The 23,652-nt window shown below is 40.9% G+C and overlaps 1 protein-coding gene across 9 annotated transcripts in view; it reads right to left on the bottom strand.

The window, feature by feature from the left end:
* Positions 1-14,751: 14,751 nt before the first annotated feature.
* ANKRD12 (ankyrin repeat domain 12) overlaps positions 14,752-23,652 on the bottom strand; it is a 149,083-nt gene continuing 140,182 nt past the window's right edge. For 7 of the 9 annotated variants that reach the window (XM_032152799.2, XM_032152803.2, XM_032152805.2 and 4 more), the window contains 2 exons: positions 22,883-22,978; positions 16,294-21,615 (listed from right to left, as the gene is read on the bottom strand). In XM_032152799.2, coding sequence (XP_032008690.1) covers positions 21,430-21,615; positions 22,883-22,978 — 282 coding nt within the window. In that variant the 3' untranslated portion in view covers positions 16,294-21,429. Of the gene's footprint in view, positions 14,809-16,293; positions 21,616-22,882; positions 22,979-23,652 lie in introns of those variants that run through there. The other 2 variants (XM_058438653.1, XM_058438652.1) reach the window with 2 other exon arrangements.

The raw sequence follows: 23,652 nt of genomic DNA, 5'->3' as shown, positions 1-23,652 counted from the left end.
TAGGCAAAAGAGTGAGACTTTGTCTCAAAAAACATTTTTTTAATAAAATATCTAAATGTCCAGGAGAGGACTGATTAAATAAATTATGGTACAGTCATAGGATGAATATTTAAGGAAATCAGTAAGTTATTTTGCTACTGAGGCAAGTGCAAAAAATTATAGCAATTTTACTTTTGTAAATTTTTTAAAAAGTATGCCTCTGTGTGTGTGTGTGTGTGTCTGTGTCTGTGTGTGTTTCAGATACTACTAGCTGCCTAACTGATATATACGTCCCACTAGTCCTATACTAACAGAACCTGATTTTGAGTGAGGTGCCTAGGCTATACATATTCACTTGCCCAGACTCTCTTGCTGCAATGTGCCAAGGAATCCAGTTGTGACCAATGAAACAAAGGCAAAGTTGCTGTGTTGGGCTTCTGGGAAAGTTTTAAAAAAGAAAATGAATGCGATGTCAGAGAATGCAGTAATTATTTTGTGTTCTTGAAGATAATAGCCAAATACCAGCGAAGGTTACTAGAAAGAAATAGCCTGGGTTTTTTGGTTTGTTTGTGTTTGTTTTAGTTTTAAGAACATCCCCGAACAGTTGAATCATCCTTTGACTGTCTACAGAAATGCACAAAGAATAAAATAAAACCATCTGTAATGTCTACCTTCATAAATATCTGCTGATGACTTTTTTGTTGTTGTCTATTTTTTTGAGACAGGGTCTCGCTCTGTTGCCCAGGCAAAAGTACAGTGGTGCAATCTTAGCTCACTGCAACCTCCGCCTCCTGGGCTCAAGCTATCCTCTCACCTCAGCCTCCTGAGTAGCTGGGACTACAGGCATACACCACTATGTCCAGATAATTTTTGTAGAAATAGGGTTTCACCATGTTGCCCAGGCTGGTCTCAAACTCCTGAACTCAAGGTATCCATCTGCCTTAGCCTCCCAAAGTACTGGATTATAGGCATAAGCCACTGCGCCCAGCCCTGCTGATGACTTTTTAAAATTTTTATTTGATTTTATCTGTATTTAATAGAAGAAAAGGAATTTAATGTTAAGCTGAAGGAATTACAAAGATTTTGGTAAGTATCCATTGAAAATAGGAATTATAAAAAAAAGGTTCGTTCCTAAAATTTTACTCTAAATTTAAAATGGCAGTATGAAAATCACGTGGCTAGAATTACATATTTTTAAATGAATGTTTTAAAGTGAACATAGATGGCCGGGCTTGGTGGCTCACGCTTGTAATCCCAGCACTTTGGGAGGCCGAGGCGGGCGGATCACGAGGTCAGGAGATCGAGACCACGGTGAAACCCCGTCTCTACTAAAAATACAAAAAATTAGCCAGGTGTGGTGGCAGGTGCCTGTAGTCCCAGCTACTCGGAGAGGCTGAGGCAGGAGAATGGCGTGAACCTGGGAGGCGGAGCTTGCTGTGAGCCAAGACTGCGCCACTGCACTCCAGCCTGGGCGACAGAGCAAGACTCTGTCTCAAAAAAATAAATAAATAAATAAAAAATAAAATGAGCATAGATGTAGGCTTCCGGTTAGTAAAAATTGCTCAACTGTCTCATAATAATCAGAAAATACCATTGATGTGAGAACAACCTGCTTTTGTAAATTAAGAAAATGAAATAAAGGTTAAAAAATACTAGTCTAGGCCAAACGCAGTGGCTCATTCCTGTAATCCCAGCATTTTGGGAGGTCGAGGCAGGCAATTGCTTGAGCTCAGAAGTTTGAGACCAGCTTGGGCAACATGGTGGAACCCAATCTCTGCAAAATCTACAAAAGTTATCTGGGTGTGGTGGTGGCTGCTTGTAATCCCAGCTACGTGGGAGGCTGAGATGAGAGAATCACTTGAACCAGGGAGGTGGAGGTTGCAGTGAGCTGAGATCACATCACCACCCTCCAGCCTGGGCAACAGAGGCTCTGTCAGAAAAAGAAGAAAAAAAAAGCCTTGTTTAAGAATAATTCGCTAAGATAAATTTAAAAGAAATTGTCAATCTTTTTTTAGCCTAATTTAAAAATAATTTGCTAAGATAAATTTAAAAGAAATTGTCAATCTTTTTTTTTTTTGAGATGGAGTCTCGCTCTATCACCCAGGCTGCCAGGCTGGAGTTCTGCTGCCTCAGCCTCCCAAGTAGCTGGGACTACAGGTGCCCGCCACCACACCCGGCTAATTTTGTTTCTGTATTTTTAGTAGAGATGGGGTTTCACCGTGTTAGCCAGGATGGTCTCGATCTCCTGACCTCGTGATCCGCCCGCCTTGGCCTCCCAAAGTGCTGGGATTACAGGCGTGAGCCACCGTGCCCGGCCAGAAATTGTCAATCCTTAAGCAAAATGTCAACTCTCTTTTAGGGGACAAAGCAAGTATGCACACCAGAGAAAATGATTCTTAGCAGTACTATTATACATTTAAAAATTAAAAGTATACATGTGTGAATTCAAAGCATCACATTTGTCTTCTCATCTGAATGAATTACTTTAAGCAATAGAGGTTTGACTTTAGTTTCAAAGTCATTGTTTCTTATATTCCACCTGTTACTTGAAATTGCACCTGCTTTCTCCATATTTGCAACACAAACAGGACATTTTATTTTACCAGACATGTGCCTTTAGCACAGCCATTGTCTCTTCCAGTTCCTTCCTGGGCTGTGAGTACAATACATATCTGCTGTCTTTTGGGAGCCATTATCATTCATAGACCCTCTCCACTTTTTTTCTTTTTCATTTTTTGCTATAACACATTCTTAAATTTTGTTTTCCAGGAAGGCCACATGGATTTATATGTTGCCAAAAAAAAAGAGGAGAAGATCTGAATTTTAAGGGGAATAGGATTTCAGTTTCACAATGCAGTAAGCAGAATTCTAAAGTGACCTTTCCCCATGTGTGGTCTCATCCTTTGAACCTGGGCGGGTTCTGTGAAGATGATGAGATATCGCTCTGTCACTATAGTAAAGGAAGTTTTGCAGATGTAATTACTTGATCTTAAGATAGTGAGATTGTCTGATAGGCCTGGCCTAATCACAGGAGCCTCTCACAGAGATTATGGAAGTCAGAGATTTAATGCATGAGAATGGCCTGAAAATGGAGGAGGCCTTGTGTCAAGTACACAGGTGACCTTTAGGAGCCGAGAGTAACCCTAGCTAACAGGCAGCCAGGCAACAGTGACTTCAGTCCTACAACTGCAAGGAACTGAATTCTGCTAACAAGAACGAGGTTGGAAGTGGAGTTTTCCTAGCTAGGTGGACTCCTTGATTCCAGTCTCAAGATTCCTGAGAGATCCCAGAGAACACAGCCATGCTGTGCCAGACTTTGGCCTCCAGAACAGTTTTTTTTTAAATTGAGACAGGGTCTCACTCTGTCACCCAGGCTGGAGTGCAGTGGTGAAATCACAGCTCATTGCAGCCTCAACCTCCTGGGCTCAAGCAATCCTCCCACCTCAGCCTCCCGAGTAGCTGGGACTATCAGCATGCACCACCAAGTCCAGCTAATTTTTGTATTTTTGTAGAGACAGGGTTTTGCCATGTTGCCCAGGCTGGTCTTGAACTCCTGGGCTCAAGCAATCCACCTTGAGCCCATCTGCCTTTGCCTCCCAAAATGCTGGTGTGTCTGGAATTGGTGGGGTCTTGGTCTCACTGACTTCAAGAATGAAGCCGCGGACCCTCCCGGTGAGTGTTACAGTTCTTAAACATGAGGTGTTTGGACTTTGTTCCTTCAGACGTTCACATGTGTCTGGAGTTCCTTCCTTCTGGTGGGTTTGTGGTCTCACTGGCTTCAGGAGTGAAGCTGCAGACCTTCGCAGTGAGTGTTACAGTTCTTAAAGGCGGGCGTCTGGAGTTGTTAGTCCCTCCCAGTGGGTTCATGGTTTCACTGGCTTCAGGAGTGAAGCTGCAGACCTTCGCGGTGAGTGTTACAGCTCATAAACGCGGTGCAGACCCAAAGAGTGAGCAGCAGCAGCAAGATTTAGTGCAAACAGCAAAAGAACTAAGCATCCACAGCATGGAAGGAGACCCGAGCGGGTTACCGGTGGGGCTGGGGCAGCCTGCTTTTATTCCCTTATCTGGCCCCACCCACATCCTGCTGATTGGTCCATTTTACAGAGAGCTGATTGATCCGTTTTACAGAGAGCTGATTGGTCCGTTTTGACAGGGTGCTGATTGGTGCGTTTACAATCCTCTAGCTAGACACAGAGTGTTGATTGGTGTATTTACAATCCTCTAGCTAGACATTAAAGTTCTCCAAGTCCCCACTAGATTAGCTAGACACAGAGCACCGATTGGTGTGTTTACAAACCTTTAGCTAGACACAGAGTGCTGACTGGTGTATTTACAAACTTTTAGCTAGACATATAAGTTCTCCAAGTCCCCACCAGATTAGCTGGATACAGAGTACTGATTGGTGCATCCACAAACCCTGAGCTAGACACAGAGTGCTGATTGATGCATTTACAAACCTTTAGCTAGACACAGAGTGCTGATTGGTGCATTTACAATCCTCTAGCTAGACATAAAAGTTCTCCAAGTCCCCACCAGATTAGCTAGATACAGAGTGCTGATTGATGCATTCACAAACCCTGAGGTAGACACAGAGTGCTGATTGGTGCATATACAATCCTCCCACTAGACATAAAAGTTCTCCAAGTCCCCACCCTACTCAGGAGCCCAGCTGGCTTCCCCTAGTGGATCACGTGCCCGCCAGGGCTGCGGGCAGAGCAATCCGCCAGTCCCGTGCCTCGTGCCTGCACTCCTCAGCCCTTGGGTGGTCGATGGGATGGGGCCGCGGAGCAGGGGGTGGCACCCGTCGGGGAGGCTCAGGCTGCGAGGGAGCCCACGGGGCAGGGGCTGGGGGGGCGCGGGCATGTCGGGCTGCAGGTCCTGAGCCCTGCCCCACGGGGAGGCAGCTGAGGCCTGGTGAGAATTCCAAAGCAGCACGGGCCGGCAGGCAGTGCTGGGGAAACCAGCACACCATCTGCAGCTGCTGGCCCGGGTGCTAATCCCCTCGCTGCCCAGGGCCAGCGGCGCCAGCCAGCTGCTCTGAGTATGGGGCCCGCAGAGCCCGCGACCGATCCCGGAGAAGCTGGCAGGAGCCCCGAGGAGAGTTTTCTTTGTGAAGGGCAGGACACCCTGGAATGGGCTCATGAGCCAGCGCCCACCCAGAACTTGCGATGGCCCACGAGTGCCACGCGCAGTGCTGGTTCCCGCCCACGCCTCTCCCTCCACACCTCCCTGCAAGCAGAGGGAACCAGCTGCGGCCGCGGCCAGCCCAGAGAGGGGCTCCCACAGTGCAGCAGCAGGCTGACGGGCTCCTCGAGCGCGTCAAGGAGGGCTGAGGGTTGGAACTATAGGCATGAGCCACTGCGCCAGACCCAGGGTGTTGTTTTAATCTGCTAAATTTATAGTAATTTGTTATTAGTAATTTTTGTTTGTTTGTTTTTGTTTAGAGACTTGCTGTGTTGCCCAGGCTGGTCTCAAATTTCTGACTTCAAGCAATACTCCCATCTTGGCCTTCCAAGTAGCTAGAATTACAGGCTCATGCCACTATGCCCAGTTTATTAGTAATTTGATGTGTAGTAATTTGATACTAGTGTAGCAGCAATAGAAATCTAATACCAAAAGCCTTTCAGAACTTTGAAGACTTTCCACTAGAGGCCATAGAGCATAGTTATTATCACACACTCTGGAGCCAGACTGCCTGTGTTTGAATCTAACTCAGCCACTTTTTAGCTGGGTAATGTGTACTCTTCCACAAGCTATTTAACCCCTTTGTGCCTCAGTTTCTTCAACTGTAAAAGGGGCATGATAATAAGAGTAATCCTATCTCATAGGTTTGTTGTAAGGATAAAATAAGTTAATATAATAAAGTGCTTATAATGGTGCTGATGGATATAACAGCAACCATATACATATAGATATGCTTGCTATTTTTTCTTTTTCTTTTTTTTTTTGAGACTGAGTCTCACTCTGTCTCCCAGGCTGGAGTGCAGTGGTGCGATCTCAGCTCACTGCAACCTCTGCTTCCCAGGTTCAAGTGATTCTCCTGCCTCAGCCTCCCGAGTAGCTGGGATTACAGACATGTGCCACCCCGCCCAGTTAATTTTTGTATTTTTAGTAGAGGCGGGGTTTCACCATGTTTGCCAGGCTGTCTTGAACTCCCGACCTCAGGTGATCTGCCCACCTCAGCCTCCCAAAGTGCTGGGATTACAGGCATGAACCACTGTGCCAGACTCACTTGCTGTTATTATTCCATTGCCTTTTAGCATTCTGTTTTAGATGAGAAGTCTATGAGCTGATTTCATGCTCATTCTTTGTAGTTTATCTGCTCTTTCTCCCCAGATGCTTTTAGAATTTTATTTTTCTTTTTAGGGTTTAGAAATGTCATCAGGGTGAGCCTAGCTAGGTATATGTCTTTGCATTATTTCCGTTTGCCATTAAGCCCTGTAGACCTGAACACTCAGATATTTATTAAGCTAATAATTATTTTATCTTTGTCTGTGTGTGTGTGTGTTTTACAAAGAGTCTCGTTCTGTCACCAAGGCTGGAGTGTACTGGTGTGATCACAGCTCACTGCAGTTTCGACCTCCTGGGCTGAAGTGATTCTCCCACCTCAGCCTCCTGAGTAGGTGGGAATACAGGTGTACACCATCACGCTCATCTAATTTTTAAAATTTTTTGGTAGAGATAGGGTTTTGTCACATCACTCATGCTGGTCGAACTCCTGAGCTCAAGTGATCCACCTGCCTCAGCCTCCCAAGGTACCGAGATTACAGGCATGAGTCACCATGGCTGGCCTTTTGTCTCCTTTAAAAAAAAAATTATCCTTTCCCTGTTTCTATGCACAGTCTCTGTAATGACTATTTATAATGGAACTCCTGGTTCACTTATTTATGTTTTCTTTCTTTCTTTCTTTCTTTCTTTCTTTTTTAAGACAGAGTTTCACTCTTGCTGCCCAGGCTGGAGTGCAATGGCATGATCTCGGCTCACTGTGACCTCCACCTCCCAGGTTCAAGCAATTCTTCTGCCTCAGCCTCCCAAGTAGCTGGGATTACAGGCATGTGCCACCACGCCCAGCTAATTTTGTACTTTTAATAGAGATGGGGTTTCTCCATGTTGGTCAGGTTGGTCTCAAACTCCCAACCTCAGGTGATCCACCTGCCTCAGCCTTCCAAAGTGCTGGGATTACAAGCGTGAGCCACTGCGCCAGGCCTTATGTTTTCTTAATTTTCCATTTAAAATTTACATTTCTTTTGTAGGAGATGGCAAGTGCCCATGGACTCTCATGGATGCTTCAAACAATCCTAATGTACTTTGTTTTTGTTGTTGTTGTTGTTGTTTTTTAATTTGAACAAGTTGTAAAATTTTGACTGAAGACTGAATATTCAGGAACAGGCATGAGATTTTTTTTTAAAAAGGATAGTATTGAACTGACATATAAAAGAGTAATAAAAATGATTTCATATTGGTATCAAACAAATAGATTAAATAGAGAGAATCCTAAAACACATTCATATCTATTTAACTTTAATACCATGCTAGAATCAGTATTTCAGATTGGTGAATTTGTGCAAAAAGCAGATGGATTCCCAGATATCCTCCTAATCCAGACTGTGTAGCAATGGTAATCTCTTTTCCCTATCCTGACAGATAGAGTTTTCTAATAGCTCTTGATTTTCAGAGTAAAAATAGAGTAAAATTATAATATGGCCACCCAATAGATTCATTTTGCCCACTGCCCATATAGAGCCAATTTATCAAGACAGGAGAATTGCAACAGAGAAAGAGTTTAATTCACACAGAGATGGCTGCATGAATTAAACTCTTTATGGGATACCAGAGTTTTATTATGACTCAAATCAGCCTCTCTGAATTCAGAGGCTAGGGTTTTTCAATGATAGTTTGGCAGGCAAGGGAATGAGTGCTGCTGACTGGTTGGGGATGCAGTTGCAAGGGTGTGGAAAATGGTTCTCATGTGCTGAGTCTACTTCTGGGTGGGGCTGCAGGGCCAGTTGGTAGATCCAGGTGGAGCCATCAGTTGTCAGAAATGCAAAAACTTGGCCAGGCGCGGTGGCTCACACCTGTAATCCCAGCAATTTGGGAGACTGAGCTGGGCGGATCACCTGAGATCAGGAGTTCAAGACCAACCTGGCCAAAATGGCGAAACCCTGTCTCCACTAAAAACACAAAAAATAAGCCAGATGTGGTGGTGCACGCCTGTAGTCCCAGCTACTCAGGAGGTTGAGGCAGGAGAATTACTTGATCCTGGGAGGCAGATGTTGCAGTGAGCCGAGATCATGCCACTGCACTGCACTACAGCCTGGGCAACAGAGCAAGACTCTGCCTCAAAAAAAAAGTGCAAAAACCTGAAAAGACATCCCAAAAGGCCAATGTTAAGTTCTATAACAGTGATGTTATCTGCAGGAGTAATTAGGAAAGTTGCGAACTTGTGAGATCTATAATAATGGCTGGTCATTTGTGGCTACCCCTTAGCAGAATTCAGGCTCCTCTCGTTCTCCTAACCTGGTGGTCTTTCATTAGTTTTACAAAGGCAGTTTAGTTTTGGGGAAGAGCTATTATCATTTAAACTATAATCCAAATTTCTCCCAAAGTTAGGTTAGCCCAAGCCCAGGAATGACTAAGGGCAGTTTGGAGGTTAAAATCAAGATGAGGCTTGATTAGATCAGATCTCTTTCACTGTCATAATTTTCTCACTGTTATAATTTTTACAAAGGCAGTTTCAATGGAGTACAAGTCTCTATGATGTTTCCCTTCTCTTCTCACTGCCAGCTCTGTTCTGCACCTCAAGGACCCTTGCATGAATGTCACCTTGTTTGAATGTCACCTTGAATGAATGACACCTTGCATGAATGTCATCTTCCATGAATGATGATCCTGTGAGGACCTCACATGAATGTCATCTTGCAAGAATGTTGCCTTGTGGGAATGACACCTTCCATGAATTATGTCTTCAGTGAATGACACCTTGTCTGAATGTCACCTTGCATGAACATCCCCTTGCATGAATGTTGCCTTCCATGAATTACACCTGTGAATGACACTTCGCATGAATGTTGCTTTGCATGAATGATGCCTTCCATGAATTACACCTTCCATGAATGTTGCCTTGCATGGATATCATCTTGCATGAATGTCCCAATTCTGTGCACACTCTTCAAAACAGCAGCACCTTGGCCACCACTTGGGTGTTCACACCTGCAGAGAAATTCACCCTCAGAGAACAGATCCAGAGGAAGGAACCATATGGACCCTGAAAGTAGCTTCAGGGTTAACTGGGTAGGGAATTAGAGTCCAGGAAACTTGTAGCGTGGTCAAGAAAGGGGCTAGGGAAATGCGTGTGGAGTCAGTGAGCATGTTCCCTTGCCTGGCAGATATCCCATCCTGTGGGGACCTCTAAAGCACAAAGTCTAGGGCAGGTGCCCCTCCTGGTTAGGGCTAAGGCAGCTCTGCCCACACGGTCCAGTTTGCCCCAAACAGACTCTATTTACACCTACTGTCATGATGTACTTTTTAATAGAGCTTCCTTTCACTCATTAAAAATGTCCCAGTTTGGATGACAAATTCTATAGTCACTCTGCATATGTAGACTTCAGCTCTATGAAGGCAGGAACCACATCTATTTGGCGCCTAGCATAACATCTGGCACATAGTAAGGGCTAAAAAACAAAAAAAAACTGCTGAATGAACAGTTTATCTTTCATCCATATTGCTGACAAAAAGAGTCAAACTCTCCCTTAAAATATTTAAAAAGATTTATTCTGAGCCAAATATAAGTGATGAATGGCCTGTGACACAGCCTTCAGGAGATCCTGAGAACATGTGCCCAAGGTGGTTGGCCCACAGCTTGGTTTTAAATATTTTGGCGAGACATGAGACATCAATCAATACGTGTAAGATGTATTGTCTAGAAAGGAAGGACAACTCGAAGCAGGGGCTTCAGGTCATAGGTAAAAGATTTTCTGACTGGCAGTTGGTTGAAAGAGTAGTTATTGCCTAACGACCTAGAACCAGTAGATGGGAATGTCTGGGTTAAGATAAGGGGTTGTGGAAACTAACTTCCCATGATGTAGAGGAAGCCTCTGGTAGCAGGCTTTAGAGAGAATAGATTGTAAATGTGTCTTGTTTTGTTTGTTTTTGTTTTTGTTTTTTTTGAGACGGAGTCTCACTCTGTCGCCAGGCTGGAGTGCGGTGGTGTGATCTCAGCTCACTGCAATCTCTGCCTCCCGGGTTCAAGCGATTCTCCTGCCTCAGCCTCCAGAGTAGCTGGGATTACAAGTGCATGCCACCACACCCAGCTACTTTTTGTATTTTTAGTAGAGATGGGTTTCACCATGTTGGTCAGTATGGTCTCAATCTCTTGACCTCATGATCTGCCTGCCTTGGCCTCCCAAAGTGCTGGGATTACAGGCATGAGCCACTGTGCCTAGCCTTTTTTTTTTGAGATGGCATTTTGCTCTTATTGCCCAGCTGAAGTGCAATGGCACGATCTCAGCTCACTGTAACCTCCACCTCCTGTGTTCAAGCTATTCTCCCGCCTCAGCCTCCCAAGTAGCTGGAATTACAGGTGTGTGCCACCACGCCTGGCTAATTTTTTTTGTGTAGTTTTAGTAGAGACAGGGTTTCACCATGTTGGCCAGGCTGATCTTGAACTCCTGACCTCAGGTGATCCACCTGCCTCAGCCTCCCAAAGTGCTGGGATTATAGGCATGAGCCACTGCACCCAGCCTGTAAATGTGTCTTATCAGAGCTGATTCTCTTTCAGATCAGGAAAAAGTCCTGGGAAAGCAACAGGATTCTCTTCAGAATGTAGATTTTCCTCACAAGAGACAGCTTTGCAAGGCTACTTCAAGATATGGCAAAGAAACATAATATGGGGTAAAACACTTCAATTTCTTTCAGGGCCTGTGATCCGTCATGTAATACTATACTAAAGTCAGGCTAGAATTTGGTATCTTATTGTTACAAAGAGTCTTCTTTGTCAGTCTTAAGACCTGTTTTAATGTTAGTGCTGGTCAGCTAGGCCTGACTTCCAAAAGGGAGGAGGGTTTAATGATGGGTGTCCAACTCCACTTCCCACCATGGCCTGAACTAGTTTTTCAGGTTATCTTTGGAATGCCCTTGGCCAAGAGGGAGGGGTCCATTCAGATGGTTGAGAGGCTTGGAATTTTATTTTTGATTTACAATATGAAGTTATATTTGAATTTGTCATGAAGTAGGGATCTATCATTTTATGTCCTCCAACTGACCCAGTACCATATGTAATCATTATTGTCTGTTACACACCAATTGGAAATACTGCCTATATCATGGTACAAAAGTTCAATATATATGAATCTGTTTCAGGATTCTCTCAATTTGATCTATTTGTTCTGCACTAGTATCATATTTTTTTGTTTAGCCCATTAGAGAATGTATATTTAAACCATTATTATTTATATTAACTGTTTATATAACACATCTGTAGAATATTTTTCTTATCAGAAGTATTGTTGCAGAGGGCAGTCGTGTCAACATGAGATGGGGGTTGAGGCTCTGGAGGAAAGAGTTTTCTAATAGCCACAGCTGTTTAGAAATAAACAACAGGCTGGGCATGGTGGCACATGCCTATAGGCATGTCCCAGCTATTCGGGAGGTTGAGGTGAAAGAATCACTTAAGCCCAAGAGGTTGCTGCTGTAGTGAGCTGAGATCAGGCCATTGCACTCCAGCCTGGGTGACAGAGTGAGACACCATCTCTAACAACAAAACAAATAAAAAAAAAAAAAGACTTAGAAAAGTGTGCCTACAGTGTAAAGCATTAAAGCAAAGTGTCAGATCTCCAACTCAGGAAGCCACGGGGGAATTTAATTCTTATATAGCACCAGCAGCCATCAAGGAATTGGTGTGGGGGTAAATTTAGGTTTCCATTTAAATTTGGCAAAAACCAATCAACCAACCACATAAGTCTAGTTCCTTTCCCTTCTGTTTTATTTACACAGTAACTCATTGTGCAAATTTATAATATATTTTTAGCTCACCTTTATTTTATAAAGTGCTAAGTCAGCAGTTCTGAAAGTGTAGTCTACAGACTTTTGAATGATAGGAAAACATTCTTTATTATTCTCAATTGTTAAGTGTTGCCATTTGTACCAAAACAATGGTACATGAAACTGTTGGTGCCTTAGCACAAACTGAGGCAGCTGCAGCCCACTGTACCAGTAATTATTGCATTCTCCATTGCCAAGCTCTCATTGTTAAAAGCAAAAACCAAAACCAAAAAACAAACAAACAAACAAACAAAAAAACACCACCAAATTAGCTGGGAGTGGTGGCACCTGCCTGTAGTCCCAGCTGAGATGGGAGGACCCAAAGAGCCCAAGAATACAAGGTTATAGTGAGCAGTGATTGTGGCACTGCACTCCAGCCTGGGTGACAGAGCAAGACACTGTCTAAAAAAAAAAAAAAAATTAAAAACCCAACTTTTTTTTTTGTTGTTGTTGTTGGAGACGTCGTTTCACCTTGATGCCCAGGTTGGAGTGCAGTGGCATGATCTTGGCTCACTGCAACCTGCACCTCCTGGGTTCAAGCAATTCTCCTGCCTCAGCCTCTCAAGTAGCTAGGATTACAGGCATGCGCCACCACGTCCAGCTAATTTTGTATTTTTAGTAGAGACGGAGTTTCTCCATGTTGGTCAGGCTGGTCTCAAACTCCTGACCTCAGGTGATCTGCCCGCCTCGGCCTCCCAAAGTGCTGAGATTACAGGCATAAGCCACTGCGCCCAGCCAGAAAGGCCAAATTTTTAATGTTGCTGATAGAACAGTAAAAATTATTGATTTTATTTAATCTCAACTTTTGGGTCCACATCTTTCTGTTAACTCTGTTTAAAAAAATGGGAGAACGCATAAAATACTTTTGTTGCATACCAAAGTAAAGTGACTGGAGAAAAGTCCTTGACTGAGTTGCAAATCCAACTGCTTTTTCCATGAGACTGACGAACTATGGTTATATAACCGAATATCCCAGCCTTGAAAGGCATTTTGAAACCTTTGTCCCTTGGGCCAGGTGTGGTGGCTCACATCTGTAGTCTCAGCACTTTGGGAGGCCGAGGTGGGCGGATTACAAGGTCAGGAGTTCAAGACCAGCCTGGCCAACATGGTGAAACCCCGTCTCTACTTAAAAAAAAAAATACAAAAATTAGCTGGGCATGGTGGTGGCAGGCGCCTGTAATCCCAGCTACTGGGGAGGCCGAGGCAGGAGAATCTTTTGAACCCAGGAGGCAGAGATTGCAATGAGCCAAGATCACGCCATTGCACTCCAGCCTGAGTGACTGGGCAAGACTCTGTCCCACCCGACCCCCCCCAAAAAAAAGGTTGCCCTCCTTTCATCACACATGGGTTCTCATGTTTGGCCTCTGTGTGGCATGCAGCCAGACTTGAGCAGGCTGCAGTTATGCACATGTGGCTCCTTCACAAACATATTCTTGAAAATAAATGAAGCAAGCATGTCACTTTTTAAGGAAAACAATGGCAAGTGTTTGTTGCCAGTGAGAAAGCCTATGCTTTCAAGTGAAAACTAGAATTTTGGAAAACTTGTATATGTCATATAGAGTTTAAGAGCTTCCCACTACTTAAACAATTTTTCTGATAAGATCACTGGTGATACAAATGTGAATTTTCTTTGATTTTGTATAATGAAAGGTGTCAGCATTGGAAGATCTGAATACTTCAGTGAAACACTATTTTCCAAATGATGAAGGCATGATGGTACAAAATAATGCACTGGCAAAAGATCCATTCAAAGCACAAGACAGTTAAATGAATTTTAATGTAACAGAATTAGGAAAAGTTCATAAAAGCTCATGGATATGGTTTCCGATTCCACAAGGCAACTAAACTTTTAGAAACTGCTTGTCGTGTTTTGATGTGGAATTAAAGAATAATGCCCATAATTATCTAAAAATCTATTAAAATATTTCTTTTCCTACTACATATTTGTGATGTCATATTTTCTTTAACACCAAAAAAGCAAAACCAAAACAGATCCCAACCCATTGAGTGTGGAAGCAGAAATGAAATTCCAGCTGTGGCAGGGCGCGGTGGCTCACGCCTGTAATCCCAGAACTTTGGGAGGCCGAGGCGGGCAGATCACGAGGTCAGGAGATGGAGACCGTCCTGGCTAACACAGTGAAGCCCCGTCTCTACTAAAAATACAAAAAATTAGCCAGGCGTGGTGGCGGGCGCCTGTAGTCCCAGCTACTCGGGAGGCTGAGGCAGGAGAATGGTGTGAACCTGGGAGGCGGAGCTTGCAGTAAGCCGAAATCATGCCACTGCACTCCAGCCTGGGTGACAGAGCGAGACTCCGTCTCAAAAAAAAAAAAAAAAAAAAAAAAATTCCAACTATCTCCTCTTAGGCTAGACATTAAGAAGATTTGCCAAAATGTAAAATAATGTACTTTCCTGATTTTTAGTTTTGGAAATATATTTTTTATAAAAATAAAATGGGTTTACTAATATTCTTTAAAATTGTTTTAATCTCTAATATAGTAAATATCAAGATCTCTCACAAAGACAAAAGCTCTCAAAGTACTTTAGGAGTCCAGCGGGTAGTATGATCAAAATGAGAACTGGGACCGAGGTAAATGCTGTGTAAATCCTCAAATGACACAGATCCTGACACATCCCATGGAGTTCTAAGTGTGTGCTGGTTGATTTCATGCATAGATGCAGGTAAATCAGCAGGACGGCTGGAAACTTGCCCACATGACCTGGTTAGACAATTTATCTCCTTTCTAAAGTTCACTTATGATACCGGACTTTTTCATGACTATCCACCCTGTGCTTAAAAAACACACAGTATTAAGAACAACATAAATACTTGTTCTACAACTCAGGCAATATGGAAAGAGTGTCAAGAAGTAATAGGTTAATTCAGGAGGGGGTTTTGAAAACTTCTTAATGTCAAATACAATTGGCCTTAAAATGAATAGAGTTGGTGCTCCTGAGACCTACAGATATTGTGTACCCATGTGGTCTCATGATTGCTTGTTATTAAAGGGAAAAACTTGTTTCTTGGGGTGACTTAAGACATCTACTAAATACGCTGGGACGATCGTTATCAATGTAAAGGAATTGTTAAAAGGTGAGGAAACTAGTCGCTAAGAGAAATGGAAAGGCAAGCCACACACTGGGTAAAAACATCCATGACAATTGTATCTGACAAAGGACTTTTATGCGGCTTATAACGGATTCCTACAAATGAATAAGAAGACAACCCAATTAAAAATAGGCAAAATAGGGCATTTCACAAAATAAGATGTATAAATGGCCAATAAGCATATGAAAGGTATGCTCAATCTCTTTAATCACCAGAGAAATGTAAATTAAAACCACAAGATACCACTACACATCTAGGAGAGTAGCTGAAATTGAAGATTGACAATACCAAATATTGATGGGGATTCAGAGTAACTGGGCCTCCTACTGGTTGCTGGTAGGGGTATAAAATGATACAACTGCTGTTGACAACTGTTTTTTTCTTTTCTTTTCTTTCCTTTTTTTTTTTTTTGACACGGAGTCTTGTTCTGTTGCCCAGGCTGGAGTGCAGTGGCATGATCTTGTCTCGGCTCACTGCAACCTCTGCCTCCCAGGTTCAAGTTATTCTCGTGCCTCAACCTCCCAAGTAGCTGGGACTACAGGCACACACCACCATACCCAGCTAATTTTTGTATTGTAGAGACGGGGTTTCACCGTGTTGATCAGGCTGGTCTGGAACCCCAGACCTCAAGTGATCCACCCGCCTTGGCTTCCCAAAGTGCTGGGATTACAGGCGTGAGCCACTGCGCCCAGCCGATAACTGTCAGTTTCTAATAAAGTGAAACATGCACCTACTCTATGACCTAGTGTTTGTACTTCATGGTATGTACCGAAGAGAAATGAAAAAATATGTCCACAAAATAGGCTTGCAGATTCACAGGTTTATTAAAACAATAGTCCCAAACTGGAAACAATCCAAATACCAACAAGAGAACGAATAAACAAATTTGTACAATACACTACTACTCATTAATAAATTACGACTCATTACTGTTAGGTGCAACATGGATGAATTTCAAAACGTCATGTTGAGAGAAACAAGGCAGACACAAGAAAGTATGTATGACTATTTCTATGAAGTTCAAGGCTAGGTACAACTAATGTATGGTGATGGGAAATCAGCACAGTGGCTGCCTCAGGGATAGTGACTGGAGAGAGGCATGAGTGAACTTTCTAGAGTAATGAAAATGTTTTACAATTATCTTAATTTGGGTGATGGTAACATGAGTGTTTACATTTGTCAGGATTTATCAAACTGCCTAGTTAAGATCCGGGTAATTTTATTGAATATAGACTATAACAATAAAAAAAAACTGAGAAAGTTACTGATATTCTCTTGAGTGATGGGTGCACAGGTGGTGCCTTTTAAACTTGTAAACACATGCTACATATGTGATATGCTTTTTTTTTTTTTTTGGAGACAGAGTTTCACTCGTTGCCCAGGCTGGGGTGCAATGGCGTGAGCTTACTGCAACCTCCACCTCCAGGGTTCAGGCGATTCTCCTGTCTCAACCTCCCAAGTAACTGGGATTACAGGTACCTGCCACCACACTTGGCTAATTTTTGTATTTTTAGTAGAGACGGGGTTTCACCATATTGGTCAGGCTGGACTCGAACTCCTGACCTCAGGTGATCCGTCTGCCTCGGCCTCCCAAAGAGCTGGGATTACAGGCATAAGCCACCTCGCCTGGCCTGTAATATACTTTTTTAAAAAAAGGTGAGAAAGAAAACATGGCTGCCTGAAAGCTTTATATCTAGTACTAGTCCAGCATGTGGATTTGGAATCCAACTTTAAAGAAATGCATTTAAAAACTTATCAATAGAATAAATAAACGTACTTTATATATTTGTTCAGTTCTCTGAGTAACTAACGGACCTAATAAAACTGAATCCCCATGCAAGCAAAGATTGCATTCACTTTTAGGTTAAAAATTTTAGGCTGGGCACAGTGTCTCATGCCTGTAATCCCAGGACTTTGGGAGGCCAGGGTGGATCACTTGAGCCCAAGTTTGAAACCAGCCATGATTTTGCCACTGCACTCCACCCTAGATGACAGAGTAAGACCCTGTCTTAGAAAAAAAAAATTTATATACTGTTTTTTTTGGAGATGGGAGTCTCACTCTGTCGCCCAGGCTGGCACCATCTTGGCTCACTGCAACCTCCACCTTCCAAGCTCAAGCAATTCTCTGCCTCACCTCCCAAGTAGCTAGGACTACAGGCAGGCACCATCACGCCCGGCTAATTTTTGTATTTTTAGTAGAGAAAGGGTTTCACCATGTTGGCCTATTTTCTTTTCTTTTTCTTTTTTTTTTGAGACAGAGTCTTGCTCTGTTGCCCAGGCTGGAGTGCAGTGGAGCGATCTCGGCTCACTGCAAGCTCCGCCTCCCGAATAGCTGGGACTACAGGCGCCCGCCACCACGCCCGGCTTGTTTTTTGTATTTTGTTTAGTAGAGACGGGGTTTCACCGTGTTAGCCAGGATGGTCTTGATCTCCTGGTCTCGTGATGCGCCCACCTTGGCCTCCCAAAGTGCTGGGATTACAGGCATGAGCCACCGCGCACGGCCTGGTCTATTTTATAAGGACGTTGTCCATATGCAAAAAAACTTTTATTTGCAGTTATTATATAGCATTTAACCACTGGGAAAACCCAACCATTTTTTTTAGTTGTACTTTTTGCTATTTTTATACTTAATTTGTTTAAAGCCATTTTGATTAATGGAATTGTTTTAACTTGCCTCAGTTTCTTCTATGAATTCTGCTTTTACTGACTGGAAATACTTTGGGTGACTATCTCTGTGGAGGCTTTAAAAAAACCTCCATTTTAGGTACAAAGACGACTCCCAAGAAGCCACTTAAATAATGAATTACAAGATATTTTAACCACTAAACTCACACAAGCTTTTCCATTACTATCTAACAATAATTTTGCCCTAAATATTTAAAAATAATTTTTACAAATGGTGAAAATGCTTCCTTTAAACTTAAAAAGAGGACTATTTCATTGAGTTTTACAGAGTCAATTTCTTCTATAGAAAAATTTGGGTTTTTATGTTTTAAGGTATCAGAGACAGTAATTTTCTTTTTGGAAAAGTATGTATTTAGGTCTGCACTCAATTTCTAGAATAACTAATTGTTAAGTCTCATTCAAATAAGCTTCATGGGGTCTTTGAGATCTTTCCAGTTATGAAGTTTGTAGCATGTCTAATACAGGCAATCCTGTTTTATTGTGCTTTGCTTTATTGTGCTTTGTACATATTGGCGTTTTTTACAAATTGAAGGTTTGCGGCAACCCTGCTTCAAGCAAGTCTATTGGTGCTCTTTTTCCAACAGCATGTGCTCACTTTGTTATCATTTTTTAGCAATAAAATATTTTTAAACTTATGTACTATTTTTAGACATAATGCTATTGCACACTTAATATAGTATAAACAAAACTTTTATATGCACTGGGAAACCAAAAAATTCCTCCTGACTCGCTTTGTTGTGGTATTTGCTTTACTGAGATGGTCTGGAACCTAAAGTATGCCTGAGGGATGCCTGTACTTAAAAATTCACTTGTGAGACTTATTATTAAATAGGTTTGAACTTGAAAGGCTAATTCTTCAAAGGCTGTTTCTTTTCCCAGGATGAGTATTTCTGCAATTTTGCTAGCTGCCCAAGTAAAATTAAGTAAAAAAACAGTTAGCACACATTTCACTCTTATTTTTTCTATAAAAATATAACTCTTTATTAAATAACATGCACAAATATCAACTAGTCATTAAACAGATATTTAGAACAAATTGTAAAGAAATACAAATCCTTAGGTACAATTTAGTATCTTGTTCATGATATTTGAAGCGTTGAAAAAGAATCACTGATTAAACTAACCATCCTTTATTTTTCTTTCTGAATCCAAAAACTTTTCAGGCATATACTCCATTCCAAATTTTTTTCTAGCATTTCAGAGCTTCAGAATATCTTTAATACCAAAAGCCCTTAACTACTTATTTGATTATACATTTCCAATGAGAAGGCATTAACTTTTCTTTTAAGCTATCATTAGCTTTGAGTCTCTTTACAAAAGAAATTTGTAGAAGCATAATCATGGCAGAGAGGCTCTAGCTTTTTGAGGTACCATTGAAGAGAGTGAGAACTGTGGTTAAGACTAAAAAGCTGGGATGACTAAAATTCACCAGATTCCTTCTTGTCGCTTTTATCTTCCAAAAGCTTGTTCTGTTTGGGCCAACAGTGCTATTTCCCAGACCTCTGGTTGAACCATCAGAACAAAATGCCCTATAAACTCACCCCTCTCTGATTTTCTGTAACTTCAAAGTTCAATTATCTGGTTTTTTATTTTTATGATTTGCCACAGTATCCCATCCAATTTCCTTTTTAGGCAAAAGTATAAACAAACTTTGCAGTAAGTTTTCATATTAAAAAGTATTGCTTTTATAAATTAGCTTTTCATGTTCCCAGGCTTAATAAACTTAACTTCAACAGAACCAGTGCTTCAAAATCTACCCTGCCTTTCTGGCCCAATTTATACAATAAAAAAGGCCAAAATCTCTCACCTAAATTTCTAAAGAAAACTACATCCAACCTTTATAATAAAGTCCTTGCACTGTATTTTTTTTTTTACATGTGCTGCTTTATTGCGCATGCCAAGTACAGTAAGAATTAAAATATAAATTGACTAAAAATTCAAAAATCCCTAAGCTTAATATGTACCTTTGCACTCAAAAACATTTACATTCTCTCCTATTAGCTGGAATTTCCAGCTTGCACTAGATCACTTCATTCCTCACATATTTGCTTCACTTTTCTCTATCGGAACAGAAAACATTCAGTATTATAATTCAAGAAAGTACTGTGGAAAGTTTTGCAAATTTTACCTCATATACTTATGATAAATTGTACGCTAACCTAATTTTCCTTTCAAAAATGTCTAACAAGTTCAGCAGCAGATTTCAGACCTGAAATATTCCTGAATATTTAATTTACATCATGTTATAGGAGAAACTGGATTTTTTCTAAGTATATTGCTAATTTATTATAAAACAGCATACCAAGTTTTATTTCAATTATAAAATTTTGCAAATTATGTTTTGCATCTTGATACAAGGAAAAAAATACAACATATTAACCTGTTTTTCATAAACATTTCAGAGATTGACTGGAATATTCCTATATTTCTTTTACTTATTTTGACTACCAAATATCTTTTTTTGATTTGCATACTTGGTTTTTATTTTAAAAGTGCAAAGGCTATTAAGCTTAAAACATTAAGCAATGTAAAAAAGTTTTACAATGATTTAACATGACCAATAAAATTTATTAAACATATTTACATATATTCACAGATTCTTTCATAGGTGAATATTAAAATAGACATTTACAATTTCAGAATTTTCATTCAAAGGCATTTATTTTTTTCCTGGGGAAATAGGCTCTACTGTGAGATGAAAAAAGAGCTAAGTTTCTTTGTATGACTAAGTCTAGATAGTATGTCCAACACAGTAAGTCACAGGTCTACTAGAGGAGACTAGTATGAAACGCCTTACACTACTGCAGGCATCAATTATGGAGAGTTAAATTATAGGAAGCATGCAATACAACTAAGCCACATCTTCGCAGTTATGGTGATGAAAACAAGCTAACTGAAACACCTGCATGCCGTATTTAAAAGTTTTCTACCTGTACACACTACTACTACACTCCATACAAACCACAACTTTGGTCCAATAAAACATGAGACAAAACAGTTTTACAGGTATTTCTTTGTACATGTTTTGACTACCAATCCCTTTGTATACAGTTTGACCATTAATTACAAGATTTACATCTGCACAATATGTATAAAATAAGTTATTAAAAAGGAAGACAATATTAAAACTTTCAAAAAGAAAACTGTACAATTAATTTACAGATAATAAACTGAAGAAATTTTGTGCCAAGTTTTTCTCCCACATTAGAAACTATTTGGTAGGAATTGAACCTTTTAGTTTATTGATATAGATTTTTTAATAAAACCTGAAAGAGATTTGAATACTAGTGGTTATCTTATTACTCAGAGTGCTAACAACTTCCAGCGCTGTTAGCAGATTCTCCACTTTTTAAATATCTACCAGTCTGCCAACATGCTCTAATGCAATAGTTACCTTTCCCAATATAAATAATAGTTTTCTATTAGAAACTGTGTTTGGATCTAAGATCCAAAATAATTCTCATTTTTTATAAAATGACAGTGTTTACTACATAACCAACTATAATCGAACTTTACTAACAATTGTAAAGGCATGAGTATTTTTTTCAAAAGGCAGTATTCCACAGTATAATGCTTGAGCATCACCAGTTTAGGACAATACCGTCAGGAAGTACTGACTGCTATATAGGAGTCAATTCAAAGTCGTCATTAACATCAACAAGGGGAACATAAAACTCCTGAATTTCGTAAATGCTGATAGATTTATAGGTGGCAGGATCAAGTTCCTGGAGTTTGAGCTGCCATTCTAATCTCTGGACAGCATTTAAAGCCGCAGCTTCGTGTTGTTGCCTCATTAAAAGACAGGTCTATTTAAAGGAAGAGAAGAGTTACTTGATTATTCTGTTAACTTTGCTTTGTTTAAAAATTAATCTCATCCAGTTTCTTTAGGGACTAAAATGGACACATCAGGAGCATAAAAAGCATTTGAATTACAAGTCCATTTATTTCTCTTTTTTTGAGACAGTCTCGCTCTGTCTCCCAGGCTGGAGTGCAGTGGCGAGCTCTGGGCTCGCTGCAACCTCTGTCTCCTGGGTTCGAGCGAAATCTCCTGTTTCAGCCTCCCAAGTAGCTGAGACTAAAGGCACGTGCCACCACGCCCAGCTAATTTTTGTATTTTTGTTAGAGATGGGGTTTCACCATGTTGGCCAGGCTGGTTTTGAACTCCTGACCTCAGTCTGCCCACGTAGGCCTTCCAAAGTTCTGGGATTACAGGTGTGAACTGCCACACCCGGCCTACAAATCCATTTCTGTTTTATCCTGTTTGTACACACATACCAACTATTTGTGGATCTGCAACTTCATTTTCATACTATACAGCACGGTTCCCCAATTCCCGGGTCACGGACTGGTACTGATCCATGGCCTGTTCAGAACTGGGCCACACCGCAGGTGAGTGGTGGCGAGCAAGCATTACCACCTGAGCTCAGCCTCCTGTTAGATCAGCGACGGCATTAGATTCTCATAGCAGCTCAAACCCTATGGTGAACTGCACACAAGAGAGTTCTAGGTTGCATGCTCCTTATGATAATCTAATGCCTGATGATCTGAGGTGAAAGTTTCATCCCCAAACCATCCTCCCACCCCAACCCATGGAAAAACTGTCTTCCATGAAACTGGTCCCCAGTGCCAAAAAGGTTGGGACTGCTGTTATAGATTTTAATTTGGAAATATTATTTCAAATTATGAGATTTCAAATTATCAAAAGAAACAAGAAAATATAGGGGGGAAAGACTTCTGAAATGATTCAAAATCTCAAATCAAATAATTTACAGATTTGAAAGTTATATTCCTTTTCTTACCATTCTCCTATTCTTTTGTATGTTCAAGCTATAACCAGACAGGTACACTGGATAATAAGCATTTTCTGTGGCAGTTTCCTCTTTCATACTACAACTAGTCCTTAAAATGGACTTGTGGTCTTTATCTTTCCAATTGTGGCCCAGTGTGAGGATTCATGACTAACCAGTATTTCCCCTCCTAATTATTTCTCCCTAATACAGCCGTAGAGTTTTTTTTTTTTTTTTTTAAAGAAGGGGGAAGCATTCATTTAAACTGACTTCCAAACATACATACCTTTAATTTGTCAAATTTATCATCCACGTCTTGTAACCAAGACATGAATTGTCTTGCATTAAAGCGATCCCTCACAGAAGTTTTACTGTCATCAGACTAAAAGAGAAAAGTTGAATATTATAAAATACAATAAATCACTTTAAAATCTATATGCCATTATAGTATTTTTATGGTATATGCCCCTTTCTTAGTAATGATGAAAATATATTTTGAAAAATATATAAATTGAATACTATTGAAGTTTGGTAAAACTTTTATTTCCATATTGTGTAGACTGGTTATTAGAATTCTTGGGATGGTAGGTTTAATTATTAACTAAAATAGATTCCTATTGCTCTAAGTCAAAGACATTTCTCAAAAAGGCACGTTACATTAAGTACTGTACCTGTGACATTATTACTGTATAACCAATTACAGATTTAATTTTAATGTTACAGTTTACTATCTGTAGGGACAAAAAGTATCCAGGTGGGAGAGAGCTGCCTTTGAGGCCAAAATTTCTTCCAGGACCAGTATCTGGGGTGCTCATGAAGAAATTCTTTATCAACACTTAAGAATACCAGTTTTGGAATTAACAGACTATATTCAAATTTCAGCTCTGTATCTTACTACTTGATCTTGAACTAATTATACAGTTTCAGTCTTATACTCTGTAAAATGTGGTAACCTCTTTTCAGCTTGTTTTGAGAATGAAAAGTGTCTATGAAGCCCTCATCATAATGCTTAGGTACACAGGAAGCACTCAATGCAGCACTCACTCCATTACTACC

The sequence above is a fragment of the Hylobates moloch genome, unplaced genomic scaffold (assembly GCF_009828535.3).
Source record: "Hylobates moloch isolate HMO894 unplaced genomic scaffold, HMol_V3 SCAFFOLD_5, whole genome shotgun sequence".
Classification (NCBI taxonomy): Eukaryota; Metazoa; Chordata; class Mammalia; order Primates; family Hylobatidae; genus Hylobates; species Hylobates moloch.
Note: the sequence above shows the minus strand (reverse complement) of the source record. Positions and strands in the feature narration are given on the sequence as shown.